The sequence below is a fragment of the Chaetodon auriga genome, chromosome 5, assembly GCF_051107435.1.
Source record: "Chaetodon auriga isolate fChaAug3 chromosome 5, fChaAug3.hap1, whole genome shotgun sequence".
Classification (NCBI taxonomy): domain Eukaryota; kingdom Metazoa; phylum Chordata; class Actinopteri; order Chaetodontiformes; family Chaetodontidae; genus Chaetodon; species Chaetodon auriga.
In genome coordinates, this window is record NC_135078.1 from 5,510,869 (window position 1) to 5,524,421 (window position 13,553).

General features: G+C 41.0%; 1 protein-coding gene across 1 annotated transcript; it reads left to right on the forward strand.

Annotated features, from left to right (window-relative positions):
• The first annotated feature begins 253 nt into the window (after positions 1-253).
• Positions 254-11,584, forward strand: ncaph (non-SMC condensin I complex, subunit H). Its single transcript, XM_076731276.1, has 18 exons — positions 254-350; positions 1,475-1,697; positions 1,873-1,963; positions 2,135-2,227; positions 2,799-2,916; positions 3,153-3,301; positions 4,497-4,686; positions 4,867-4,949; positions 5,211-5,404; positions 5,837-5,982; positions 6,478-6,584; positions 7,983-8,102; positions 8,471-8,578; positions 9,000-9,143; positions 9,390-9,500; positions 9,676-9,752; positions 10,292-10,367; positions 11,208-11,584. The coding sequence occupies exons 2-18, from the start codon at positions 1,480-1,482 to the stop codon at positions 11,265-11,267; spliced, it is 2,085 nt and encodes a 694-aa protein (XP_076587391.1). The 5' UTR covers positions 254-350; positions 1,475-1,479; the 3' UTR covers positions 11,268-11,584.
• The last annotated feature ends 1,969 nt before the right edge of the window (positions 11,585-13,553 follow it).

Below are 13,553 nucleotides of genomic sequence, written 5' to 3' on the forward strand. Positions count from 1 at the left end.
GATTAATTAATTAATTAAGATTAACCTGCGTTGAGGTAACATCTCATTATTATATTAAAAATAAATCTCCAACGATTTACATATGATTATAATGCAAATCGATGATTTGAATTAATGATCTGATTTAGTTTTTTTTTTTTTTCTTTTTTTCCTGGTGAGTCATTCAGAAATCCCTGAGTGGGCGTGGGCGTTACGTCATGACGTCAAATGGTGTAAACCGTTCGGCGCAAAAATTCAAACCCTGAGCAGGAAGGAAAAAACTGACGTTACAGCTTGCTCTGCTCTTCTGTGTCGGACTGTAAGTTATAGCGAGTCGCAAGAAAGCCAAATCGAGTTTTAGGCATTGTGAGGTACGTTTGCTGAAACAGGCAAGTTTTGTTGTACAGCTCTCGTGTGTCAGGAAACCAATCAGCTAACCATAGTGGGAACACGTTAATATTAGCTAATGCTAACTGAAGCTAGCGTTGTTATGCTAAGTTGCACGTAAAGTTCGCGTGAATATCAGTTCATTGAGCTCAAGCAACGTTTGTGTTTTCATTTGGTTATTATAGGACAGAGAACTTGTTCTTGCAAATACGCTGTGTTGAGATAACTTGCTTTCTCAAAAAGTTTATTAGCGGTCACTTCAATCATTGTTTAGCTACCTTAAAACCAGCGTTGTGATCCCGGTGGGGTTCTTTTGTTTATGGTGTGTTGTTGCTAAATTGGAGCTAACGCTAGCTTAACTGAAGTCAGAATGGACGGGATCTAAATACGTAGACCCAAAAAGCAGCATTTTGTAATAACAAAAGTGTTTGAGAAATTATTCGCATTGTGTGGCACCCTCTTTGGTTAGAAAACGTCGGTGGAGTGGAGTAAAAGATGTCTAATCTGCCATTAACGTCTTCTTTACTGAAGAATGCACCTTTTCAAGTAAACGGTAGTAAGGCTAATATGTAGTGGGTTGTAGCTGCACAGTAAAATTCGTTTACCGGGGCGTACAAAATAGATGTAACGTTAATGCTACCTTAATTCTTTAGTTTAAATGCATATGTCTTTCGTTTTCATCACGTCAGAATTCTTCTCACATGAGATTTTCTTGCATTTCCCACTTGAATCCTTATGTTTACATGGGGGCAACGACTGAATGTCAGCTCACTGAGGAGTGAGGGCCGTCAAACTTTGCTTTAAAATTCAGCTGGACCATAGAAGCTGGAAAACAAGCACTGGTAGTCTCTCGCACTGTAAACCTTGTTGTACACACAATGAAAATACTGTGTATTCTACTGGAATTTTTGCCAATTAAGTATGTTAAAATTAGCATTATCATATCAAATCAAAAACATAGCAATATTATATAAGTGAAATGCAAATACTTCTCAATATGTGTAACATTCTGCAACCTATTTTATGTATATCTAAACACTGAAACATGATCTGTGAAACTTGGGCCTGTGTCAACATCTAGCCACTGTGTTTGTATATTTGTCTTCAGCTAAGATGAGTGCCGCCTCCACACCGGTTTCCCATGTACGTCCAGGATGGACGTCATCCTCCTTGAAGAACAAGGGTCTGTCTCCTGCTGCTTGCAGCACCCCACTGCTGGCAGCCTTCCCCGGCAATGATGACGAGCAGGAAAGACGTCAGCGCCGGAGGTCAAGAGTCATTGACCTTCAAGCTGCCACTGAATCCTCTTTTAATGACTCTGCATCTCATAGGTAAGCTGTAAAGATAAAGTATTTTCAAACCATGCTCTTGGCTGTTTGAGCGTGACTTTGATGACAGGCTGTCATGTAAAGCTTATAGTTTAAATGTGGCTTTAACAGCCAGTTTCTGTCTGCCCTGCTAATATTCATCTTGAGAGCTTAAAGATAATCTCACTTTTGTATGCAGTGCCACAGGGACTCCTGCTGCTGTGCCCAAGTTGTCAAATGCACAGATCTCAGAGCATTACTCCACCTGCATTAAACTCTCGACTGAGAATGTAAGTGTTCCAATAGCAACAGCGTGCAGTGTTCTTATTTTTGTCTTTTACGTTGTCTGTGTGTTTAAGATATGCTTAATATCAGTTACTTATTAAATAGTGTTAAAAATGAGGTGAAAATGAGCGAAAAGGAAGAAATTACTAATGCGTTTTGGGGTTTTTTTTTTGCAGAAAATCACCACCAAAAATGCCTTCGGTCTGCATCTGATTGATTACATGGCTGACATTCTCAAACAGAAGGATTCTGAGCTCACAAACTTCAAGGTTTGAATTTTTTGTAATCTATTTCTTTTCTTTAATTTAATTTAGTTGAACTAAAATGTATCATACTTTATCTGTTGTAGCTATTTCTCCAATTCAACCCCATAGTCATGAAAAACCAGGAACACAGCCTTTGTAATTAATCATCCTTCAAAAAACTATATGAAACATGGTCTTGGAATTTTTTTTCCTGATTACCATCAGGCTGATGTGCTTTGGAGAAACAGTTGTCCAAATAAGTGGCCTGGTTGGATATCGTGCAGATCTTGAAAATGTTTTACGTACTTGAATCCAGCTTAGTCAAGCAAGTCAGTTAAAGGTCTTGGTAAATTATGCTGTCTAGCCTGATCTTTTATCTTATCTGATCCTGAGTTAACCCAATGAAAGCTGCAGACACACTGTTGGAAAAGTCTGAAGGGATTGTTGTAATCATTGAAAAAATATGAAGTGTTATTTGAGATAATTGTGCCATGAAATAGTCATTGTCAGATATATTTCACAAGCAGTGTATATGATGTTTTCAGCTATTCCGTGTGCGTGTGCGTGTGCATGCGTGTGTTTGTGTGTCCTGAAGGTGGCAGCTGGCACTTTGGATGCAAGTACAAAGATCTATGCTGTGAGGGTGGATGCTGTTCATGCTGATGCCTACAGGGTGCTGGGTGGCCTTGGGGCTGAGACCAAACCTGGAGAGGGTGAGAGTCTCAGCAATGTGATTCATTTGTTTTCATGTGTTGTTGGAATTTCATTAAAATACTTCATTCCACTGGAGCGCCGATGCAGGTTTTCAAACTTTGGCTCCCAGAATGTAAAACTGCTCGTTCTACTAATGTTGTTCCTTTATTTGAACATTGTTTGAAGTTTTGTGTTTTTTTGTTTGTTTGTTTGTTTGTTTGTTTGTTTGTTTGTTTGTTTGTTTGTGCTTGTACAGGCCATGGATCGAAGGAGGAGGGAGCAGATGAAGAGGTTGCAGGAGGTGAAGTGACTGCCAAGCAGCCAAAGAAAAAGAGGCCTCCGAAGAGAACAGTAGAGCAGAACCTGAGCAACATCAATAGTGCAGAGTCTGAGAGGAAGTGTGAGGTACGGTGTCATCTTTACAGAACAAAATAAGTTCAAATGTCATCGACAATTCTCAAAGGATGGGAGGTAAACTGTTGGTCAGAATGCAGTTAGGAGAATAATGATGCTATTTGCTGTACCATTAAATCTGTGACGCTTGCTCCATACACATGAACCTTTTGTGGAAGTTGGGAACTAAACCTGCATCTCAGCCAGTGGAACTAGGGACTAAATTTGGTTCCTGAAGCGAAAAATACCTTCTCCAGGAGTGGAGTTTCTAGTGCTGAACGTCAAAAATAGCAACTGCTCAAATCGTGTACCGCTTCATTCACAAACAAGGAAGTAGTGGTCACCACCAGTATCAATAATAGGACAAGTGGAGGACATTTGTTCAGGTTTATTGAATATTAAAGTTATGTTGTCTGCTTCCCAATTAGTTTGAAAAAGATTGAGAGAGTGCGCAAATGAGCTGAGAGCAGGAGATCTATGGTCGAGAGAGCGAGTGCATGAACAAGAGAGAGAGATCATGATGAGAGGTCAAAGTGAATGTAGAGGTGAAATTTCATTTCATAGTGATGTTGTAAAGCAGAAATAAATAACTGGCAAACACTCACAGATCATCCCCACTGTAGAGACTTTTTGCACCTCTATATTTCTCCTTATCATCCAGTCATTACTTGTAACGCAGACATCCGAGTCACATTTCAAACACCTCCTTCATGTTTAAATCCATCACTTCTCTAATTTGCTTATTCTGACCGTTCCTCAGATGAGGACACATCTGTAGTTTTGTTGGTCCTATGCTTTGTGCGTTTTATACACAGATCACCTTACTGAAGTGTAAGCCGTGGCAACATCCCTGCACTTAGAGCATATCGGTCTGTAATAAACTAGAACTTCAGAATTATCTTATATCCACTGAATGTGAGATTGATTACTAATAAGTTCATGTTTTATGATTAGAGAAGGGTCACTAAGTTGTCATTTTGAAAGATTTCTGCACACTTTTGTAATCTGTGGTCTCTATTATGACTGCATTGCCTTTCCATACTCAACTGATCCTCATGCTCAGAACCAAATGACATTAAAATGCATGAAGGACATTTGACTCTGAAGTCAGTCTCATTGTATACGTTTTTTACCTCACTTCTGTTATCATCAGGCTGTGAACATTAACTGTTTATTAACTGATTAACTGCTCGTCCTGCCCATCCAGGTGGACCCCATGTTTCAGCGGATGGCCTCATCCTTTGATGAGAGCAGCACAGCTGGCGTCTTCCTGTCAGTTCTCTTCAGTGAGAACAGTCGCTGCGAGCTGCTGTTTCCCTCCTACATGACTCTCCTTCAGTCCAGACCCTCTTACTCTCCTCCACCTCCACAGGGAGTCCCTGCATCCCCGTTCATGGGTAAGAAATATTTACAAGGCACAAAAACTTTCATTTACATAAAGGCTAGGTAGCCATTAAACATTGTGTTGTTAAGTATTTGTCTGAACTCAGCACCTTAGTGCCCAGCCATGTCTCATTTGTGACATGTTCCTCAGTAGAAATGTGACACCCCATCTTTCTGTGCTGTGTTTCTGCCAGCCGGACTGCAGCGTTCCCAGGAGAAAAGCTCCATCTGCCCGTCGCTGCAGGACTTCTCCTTCACCAGCTGGAAACCTGAGCAGGTCAGAGGAACAGTATTATTTCTGAGATTAAGTGGAAATAGGGCCTGCAATGCCTCTTAAAAGTTTACCATCTTTGTGGTGGGCAAAAAACACTGTCAACCGTACGTCTGATCCTCCATTGTTCAGCATATTATATATATATTATATTATATTATAGCAGAGAAGGAAAATCTGCTGCATGCAGGCATCTTGCTGTGTTTTGCTTTTAGAGGAAAGGGAGAATTGTTCACGCTGTCTGTCTGACCGTGAATCCTCTTTCAGACCATGAATCAGCTCTTGGAGAAGATGAAACAGGGCGAACATGTGTTCGATGTGAACGCTGAGCCTGAGCCCGAGCCTGAAGAAGACGACTGCCCCGACTTTGATGCTGACTACGAGGAGGGATTAGGTGACTGTGAGGAGAGACCCAAGGAGCACAAGGAGGGTTGTGAGGCGTCCGGCTCTGGCAAAGGAAGGTAAGATCGTGGTTTGTAGGGCAGTTGAACAATGAGGTCTTACATGCAGAAGAACTCAGGTTTCACCACAGTCCTTCTGATGAATTGATTTTTCTGTTTTTGTTCAGTCATTTTTTATAGTCTGAGGCGAACTGGGTGAAAGTTTCTGGAGAAAGCTCTCTTTTCTGCACTTTCTCTCTGTTCTCTTTTTTTCTCTTTAATACTGATTGTACTTTGTGTTAAGATGAAAGAATGGCCTCCATTAAGTTCTATACAGGAAAAGAGCCTCTTCTTCTTAATGCCTGCTAAGGCATGCAAGTTTGAAGTCCACCACTTGCATAGTCAAGGGGAAAGTAATTGCATCGCGTATTATCAAAGCAAAGTGGGTATGTAACGGTGATTAGAACAGTGCAGGTTTGAATGGTGTCTCATGCTGGTGTGGTGATGGTACAGGGATGTGATTCCAATCGGAGAGGGAGACATTGCCACCATGTGTCTGCAGCTGTCCTCTCAGCCCAGAGAGTATTCGTACTTCAGCCCCAGGACCATGGCCACATGGGCTGGACCAGGCTACTGGCAGTTCAAGCCAAAGCACAAGTGTGAGTGAAATTCATGGTTTAACACATAATTAGACAAGAGGAGATCAAGTACCCTTGAGCAAGACACAATGCTTTTGATTTATCTGTGTACTTGGATAAATGTAGGCAGATTAGTGCTTTAACATTTTAACAAACATGTACATTTTATTTGATGCATTTGCTCGATTTATTGTGAGGAGAGTTAATGTAGTCTCAATGTGCTGCATTTCTTCTCTGTGTTGTCCTCATGTGGAGCTTGCCAGAGTGTTTCTTGTTTTGGTCAATAGCCATCCCATTATATGTAATACCAGAACCGTATTTGGATGCTGTGTTATACTGACAGCACAATGTACACACACGTGGCTTCTGTTTGTGTTTTGAGGGATGTTTGGATAAATTAGGTTTTCACATTCCTCTAAAAGCCAAGATGATTTTCTAATGACTGTCCTCCCCTGCTGAATGTGTGCAGAATAACAATCGTCTGTCTGCCTGTTTTCATGTACTTCATCTCCGTAGTGGACCATTTGCCTGACAAGGAGACACGTAAGAGGAAGCCCAAGAAGACCTTTGAAATAGACTTCAGTGATGATGTTAATTTTGACACCTACTTCCGCAGCACAAGAGTAAGAACCCTTGAATGTTAGATTATTCACTCAGATGGAAAAAATTGATACCACTCATCTCTGTGCAGTAAATAAGACCTTTTTGTTATGAAGGTAAATTGTGATAATTACCCCAAGAGATCTTAATGATTTCTCAATAAACCTGCATTTTCCTGTCCAGAATCACAGCATTCTTTCGTCATAAATCTAAGAAAGTGAGCCAAGGACTTGTTGCTCTGCCAGCAGTTCCAGATCATCTTAAAGCAGCTTTAAAGAACCAAACAAAAATGGAAAAAACAATGTTTTTCATCTGTCGAAATGTGGAGGCATTAAATGCACAATATGTGACGTTTCCACATTAAAATGTCTAAAAACAAATAGACCTGTGTTGCTGAGTTGTGTACTTAACCAAATGTTTCCAACAACGTTCAAACCCAGAGAAAGCTGTAGTTTTACTCAAGGTAACTGTGTTTCATTTGGTCATCTCAAACGGCAATGTGGAAAACACCAGACGATACTTCAGAGAGTGAGGAAGGAAGTAAGCAAATGTGACTAAACTTAACGTGAATAAAGCTTAAATTCACTGCTTCATTCATGAATATTCCTGCCTGAGCCACGTCAGATAGATTTTCAGATGCGTTGGTGGTTGTTTAACAATGTGGACAAATGTCCCATGACCCCACTCTGCTTCACAATGTCATCAAACTACATCTTTTCTTATTGTTTTGATGAGCGACCCCGAGCAGCAGAAATTACATGTCCATTTAAGGCTCGAAAATGGCACTTTTTGGTGTAGTAGCCATAGCAACGCAGAGTTCAGCACTCTGAGAATCATTTTTGATGCAGCTGGTGTCACAGTCACCAGGTCTGGGAGTCTTGTATGTCTCAGCCTGACGGTCAGGAAATCTGATTTTAGCTCAGGTGAACCAGTCTGAGTAATTAAGTTCAGATCGAGTGTAGCTGAAGTTTTTAATCTGTTTAATTCTGCATAATAAGTGAAAACTGTCATTCCTGGAACTTTTTAATAGGAGTCTGCCTGTATGAGCAAAGGACCATAGACCCATAGACTCTAGAACCACCACAAACAAACAGTGTGGTGGTTAGAGTTAATAAACCAGCACAACACTCTTAACATTGTGGGCATCCTGCTTGTGACCTGGGCCTGACTGAAATTTAGAATTTAATCTACCAAACAATTTCATATAGTTTCAAATCATCTGTCAGGACAGCTCTATTTGCTGATCTGAGCACAGGCGATTGGCTATGCACATACTTCCACAATGCACATGATAAAGTTACAGTTTTTGTTCTGGTAATTAAATTCAGTGAAAGAGAATCTGCAAAAAACGTCTTAAGATAAACAGTGTCTGTGGGGATTTGAGACTGATCAAAACCTGACGTTTGTTTTTCCCCTCACAGGCTGCCACTACCAACAGCAAGTCTGCCCTCAGTGCCAGCAATAAGAAAACAACTCTACCAGCGGACTTCCAGTTTCCCCCAGAGACGCTCTCCCAGCTCAGCCTAAAGCCCTCCAGCTCGGTGAGTCGTCACCACTCCTGTCAGCTGACAGGGCTGGTGGAAAAGTTGAAAGTACAAATGCACAAATACAGACATAGTTTTTGTTGTTTGTGGAATCAGAGCACCAGTGTGGTCCACTGCGTTTGCAGAGCAGCAGGGAATTGGTTAGTTTAGGGTCACTGGATGTAAATGACACGCTGTTCCTTCTTCCCCTGTAGAGGACTAGATTTCTGTTGGTGAACATGAAGAAAACTGTTTAAGACTACATTGTTTTACATTTTCTTTTCGATACAGACGAGCGTAGCACATTGCAAAAGCATAACTAAGTGTAACTGAATCGATCACTTGTGTTGTATTAAGAGGGATATATTTGTTTTTGTTTACTCTAGTTGAGTAAAGAAGGCCAGAAGAGGCTGTCCGGAGAGCTTGGGGAAGGCATTGGAGACTACGACTACAACAACGCCAACGACACAGCCAACTTCTGTCCAGGTCTTCAGGTCTGAAGTCCACCTTTTCTATACCATTTGATTTGACTTGTTTTTGTTCATTTGTTGTTGTTCGATTCATATATTAACAGACTTTTCCTTACCTGAGGAGTAGGGCTGGGTGGTACAGGCTTAAAGTAGTATCATGATATTGCAAAGCAGTATAGTCTGCTGCTCTGTCTCTTTTTCAAAATATTTGAACTCTAATGAGTCACTGCTGCAAATGCAGATCTGCTGGACTGATGTTAGTTAGCTGAGTCCAGCTGATCAATATCAAACTTCAAATTAATTTCAATTAGATGCACATCAGTGTTTCTTCCTGACAGTGCAAAATCCTGAGGAAGCAGATATGGAGGATTGTCATCAGCAATTCCAAAAACTGACTGGGAACCACGACTCACATTTCCATTCTTTCATATCTCTTCCTGTTCAGGGTGGTGACAGCGATGATGATGTTGAAGGGTTTGCCGGGTCAGATGATACCCAGCCTTCAGGTGACAGTATACCTCTGCCCTCACAAGATCAAGAGGGCATCTCAACCTATGGCGAGGATGATCTGGTACCTGAACCACACAGGGTGAGTAACACAGGACTTTAGTGCAACGGTGTGAAAACTGTGACCGAAAACTCAAAAGATCTTTTTAACAGTAGAATTCTAGTACCTGGCTTCAATTACAGGCAGTAACTGTGAGTGTAACAAAACACTTAGGAAGCCTAAAGGCTGTGGACACATTTCACACGAAATATGCTGCTCATCTGGAGTTGGACTGATTGTAAGTTTTCACTTTGCATTTTATATACTGCTTATTGTTTGTTTTTGTAGGTCAACAAGATTGAGATCAACTATGCTAAGACCGCAAAGAAAATGGACATGAAGAGACTCAAGAATAACATGTGGACTCTTCTGACAGAAAGCCCAGAGAAACCCACAGAGGTACATCACACTGACAGAGCAGCCATGTAACACATTCTCTCTCTCTCGCTCTCTCGCTCTCTCACACAGTTCAGTACGTTTTCAGACTCTTGTCTTTGGCCATTGCTCATATTTTGTGGGTAGATACTGTTTGTGCATGTGTGTTTTTTGAATAATGGCTTAATGTTCCCTATAGGAGGTGGCAACTGTGGAGAAACCGGAGGTGTGTGGGGAGAAAGTCTTCAGTCAGACCACAAAGACGCTGCTTCAAAGGTACCAGCAGACCTCCTGCCATGCCACAGCACTAAAGAGAACTAACGATGGCTGAATAGCACTCGCCAAAGGGCCACTGCATGCAGATATATGCCTCTGTGTGTGTCGTGTTTGACTTATTTTCACTGTCATGCAGGGTTTCTTCTTAGATACAGATGTGTAGACTTGAAAAGTGTCCTCTCCCATATGTCTATCCTTGTGAAGAATGATTTTCCTCTGTAGAGATGCATTGTGTTGTTTGATAAGTATGCAACAACTGGCCACAGTCTTCAAATCCCACGAAGATCGACTGGCTTGATGGGGGGTGCTCAAGTCCCTGTAATCAGTGAACTGAAGCACAGTGTGGGTGGTGTGTTTTTGCCATTTACTCTGGCAGATATACATCAGTTGGACCAGCTGAGAACCAGCTAGCAGCAGAATAAAAAGCTACTGCTGCCTCACAGGCGCTCGGTTTGAACAGCATGATCGATGGAACATAAGATTCACTGTGTCTGTCCTTCTCTCTCCTCTTCTTTTCTGTCTCTCTTTGTGTCGTCCAGGTTGCCAAACACAATGGCTCAGAACCTGTCAGTGCCTCTGGCATTTGTCGCTCTGCTTCATCTTGCTAATGAAAAGGTGAGTTTTGTTTGAAAAACAGCCATTTTAAATGAACGTACATCATGACTGGGTGTTTATGATGTAGAAAGGAAGCAGCATTGCTCTATTGGCAAGAGAAACAAAAATGATAGATGCAGATTTTTAAAATTTAAAGCAATAGTTTGACATTTTGGGAATTATGCGTATCCACTTTCTTGCTGAGAGTCAGATGAGAAGATCGATACCACTCTCATATCTCACATGTCCGTTAAATATGAAGCTACAACCAGCAGCCACCTGGCTTGTCTTAGTTCAGTTTACCTTCACTGCCCGTGTCCAAAGTGTTTGGACAAGATTGCCATTTTGCAGGCCGGTAAATATGCACCAGCCAAGAAATGTTGCATAACATAACACTCAAAACTATGAACAAATGAGATATAACATGCTAATTGCAAACTTTAGAAGTGAAGGTCGGCACATTTTGCTACCTTTCATCAGAGCCAGGCGAGCTGTTTCCCCTCGTGTCCAGTCTTTATTCTAAGCTGAGGGGCTGCTGGCTGTAGCTTCATATTCAGTGCACAGATGTGAGAGTGGTATCTATCTTCTCACCTAACTCCCTGCTAGAGAGCAAATAAGCAGATTTTCCAAAATGTCAGACTATTTTAGTTTGTTTTTGTCTTGCTATTCCTGTAGGTTTAACACTGAACGCTCCAAGCTGTCTTATATCAAAACTATTGAACATGATTAATCCATCACTGTCGTGTATTCAGCTGCATGTGTTCTTCGCCTTCACATTATCTGTTTCTTCCATTGGACATAATATTAGATACCTAAAACTAACTGAAGTGCACAATACGGAATATGTTTTGTTTTGAACAGAACTTGGAGCTGGTGAAGGTTGACGACATGTCAGATATCATCATCAGACAAGGCCACTGAGGAGAAATGAACGCTCGTATGGAGAATCACTGTTATTCTTTCATGCCATTCTTCGCTTATTCGTCTCTTTACCTTGTATAATATTTGATGCTTCTCTGTAATGCTTTTTTTTTTTTTGTTAGAGTTTCATTGTGTTTTTATTGTTTTCTAGTAAGTACAGTGTGTAATCTGGAACTTCAACAGTCAAATCTGTCTTTTGTTCCTTGAAAGGCATAACATTTGTCTTTCCTTTTATTCTGTCCTATTGATGCTTATCCTGTGTGTAGATAATTTAACTGCTCAGCCACCGCACAAAATATGTATATTGTCAAAAGAAATTAAAGCGTTTTTCTAAAACACGTTGCAGAAGTTAATTCTAAAACATTAGGCTCTTTTCCCTTTTGTCCATTTTTTTGGAGAATGAAATGGACAGTAGTTTAGCTCACTTGCTGGTGCCTGCCAGGCAAATTGTTTTCCAAAATGGACATAATGGCGTGGATTATTTTTAGCTGCTTGTGATTCAGAGCAGCCAGTAGCAGTGGCCTGAAATGACTGCAGGTAATGAGCAGCATTTAGGCCTCATCGCCGCCCTCCGTGGTTGAGGTGAAACCGGTTGGTCGGGGCTGGTGCTGCTAGCTAGGTGGGACTCACTATGACGTCAGCCTGTGGAGCAGCTGCAGAGCTGGGAGGAGCCACTCAGCCAGCTGAGAAAAACACCAAGGGCTCAACAGTTCTATGGTCTTTGGCAGAGTTAGATATCACTCTTATTTATGCAGACTATGACTAATGGTAATCTGTCCCACACTCTGTGTCTAATGTGGATTGTTTTCTGCACTGAAACATCTTTATCTTATCGAGCCAGATCTGTGACATGGAACATTGCTGCTGATGTAGAGATACCGAGTTATTGTGTTGAGGAATGAGCAGATGCCATCAGCAATACAACCTAATGACAAATGAACGTCTTAAACCAATTCAGAAAATAGAGAGTTATTGATGGCCATTTCCTGTGATGAACAGATAGCTTTTCAGCCCAAGAGTACACGATGAACAAAGGGAGGAAAAAGCTACTGCTTCTTGAGAGAAGATTACAACTTGAGCTTGGAGGACAGCATGCTCACTGGTTGTAGATGTTTTCTGGTAGAAATGATGTTGCATGTCACGGTTGCCCTTAGAAACACTGAACCATTGACATCACATGGAAGGAACAGGACTCAGGCTGTAATGGCAGAGTGGAGAGACGTATGCTGCACAGCATCGCTGCACAGGCTGAGACTTAGGAATTTCTGCATTCAGAGTGAGCGTGTTTCAGACTGTAGACATGTGTTCACATTTGGACCATTCACCTGTAATATTTAGACACTTTAATGAAATAAACATGCCATAATAAAATGGCATGTTCATCTTATCCTCATCTCTGATATCTGAATATTGAATAAACCTGTCACTAAAAAGTCCAATTCAAATCCTTCCTGTTACCAGTTTGATAGCTGTTCTTTCTGTTGCCTCGCACTTTGCTCAGCTGTTGTTACTGAGGAAGCGTTGGCGGTGGGTCAGTGCTTGCTGTGGCCTCATGGTACATTAGTGATGTTTGTCTGGCTTCCTGAGCACACCTTCACGCCTTAGTCCTTTTGTTTGATCATAAACAAAGATGACATAACACCCAGCTCACGCCTCAGAGCTTTTAGTTTGTCAAGGAGAATATCTAATGTTATCAAACGTTTGATAGCTTTATCTTCATCATTCTGTAATTAGGCAAGCAGCCAGCATGTGATGGCAACACCTCAGTATGACACCGTCTTGAAGATGGGGGAGCCACGTCAAGTTGTTGAATTACACAACAATAAAGGAAATCACTGGACGGAGCCTTCAAAATAAAAGCATACAATTATCATGGTACAATGTGGACAAAGGGCTAACAAAATACATAACATCATTACATTTATTATAAAGTGAAAATAACTAATTATATACAAATATGTATAAAAACAATGTACATAATAAAACACGCATCTTTGCTAAATAAACAGTATGTTTCATAACTTTCAGTGTGAAGGCTAAAGATAAATTCAGGCTAATATCATTTATGAGAATGTGTTTTCTCATTGTTTCAAATCTATTTTGAAATTGTGGCTAAAGTGAGATAGATGTCCAGTAAACCTGGTCCTTTAAAAGTTTCTCATTTTCACGTTTCATTCGAGGCTTTTGGATAATTCCCTTATGCCAACCACTTTTGTAACGCTGCTACGTTCCTCTCAAAGTTCTAAGTACTTTATTTTTAAAGTTTGGTCGGGAAATTGTGTTTAT

What these genes read in the sequence shown, in the direction of transcription:
- ncaph (XM_076731276.1), top strand. Translation starts at nt 1,480, where the DNA reads ATGAGTGCCGCCTCCACACCGGTTTCCCATGTACGTCCAGGATGGACG. An exon ending in GTTCAAGCCAAAGCACAAGT is followed by an intron (nt 5,983 to 6,477) that starts GTGAGTGAAATT and finishes TCATCTCCGTAG; the next exon opens with TGGACCATTTGCCTGACAAG. An exon ending in GCCCAGAGAAACCCACAGAG is followed by an intron (nt 9,501 to 9,675) that starts GTACATCACACT and finishes TGTTCCCTATAG; the next exon opens with GAGGTGGCAACTGTGGAGAA.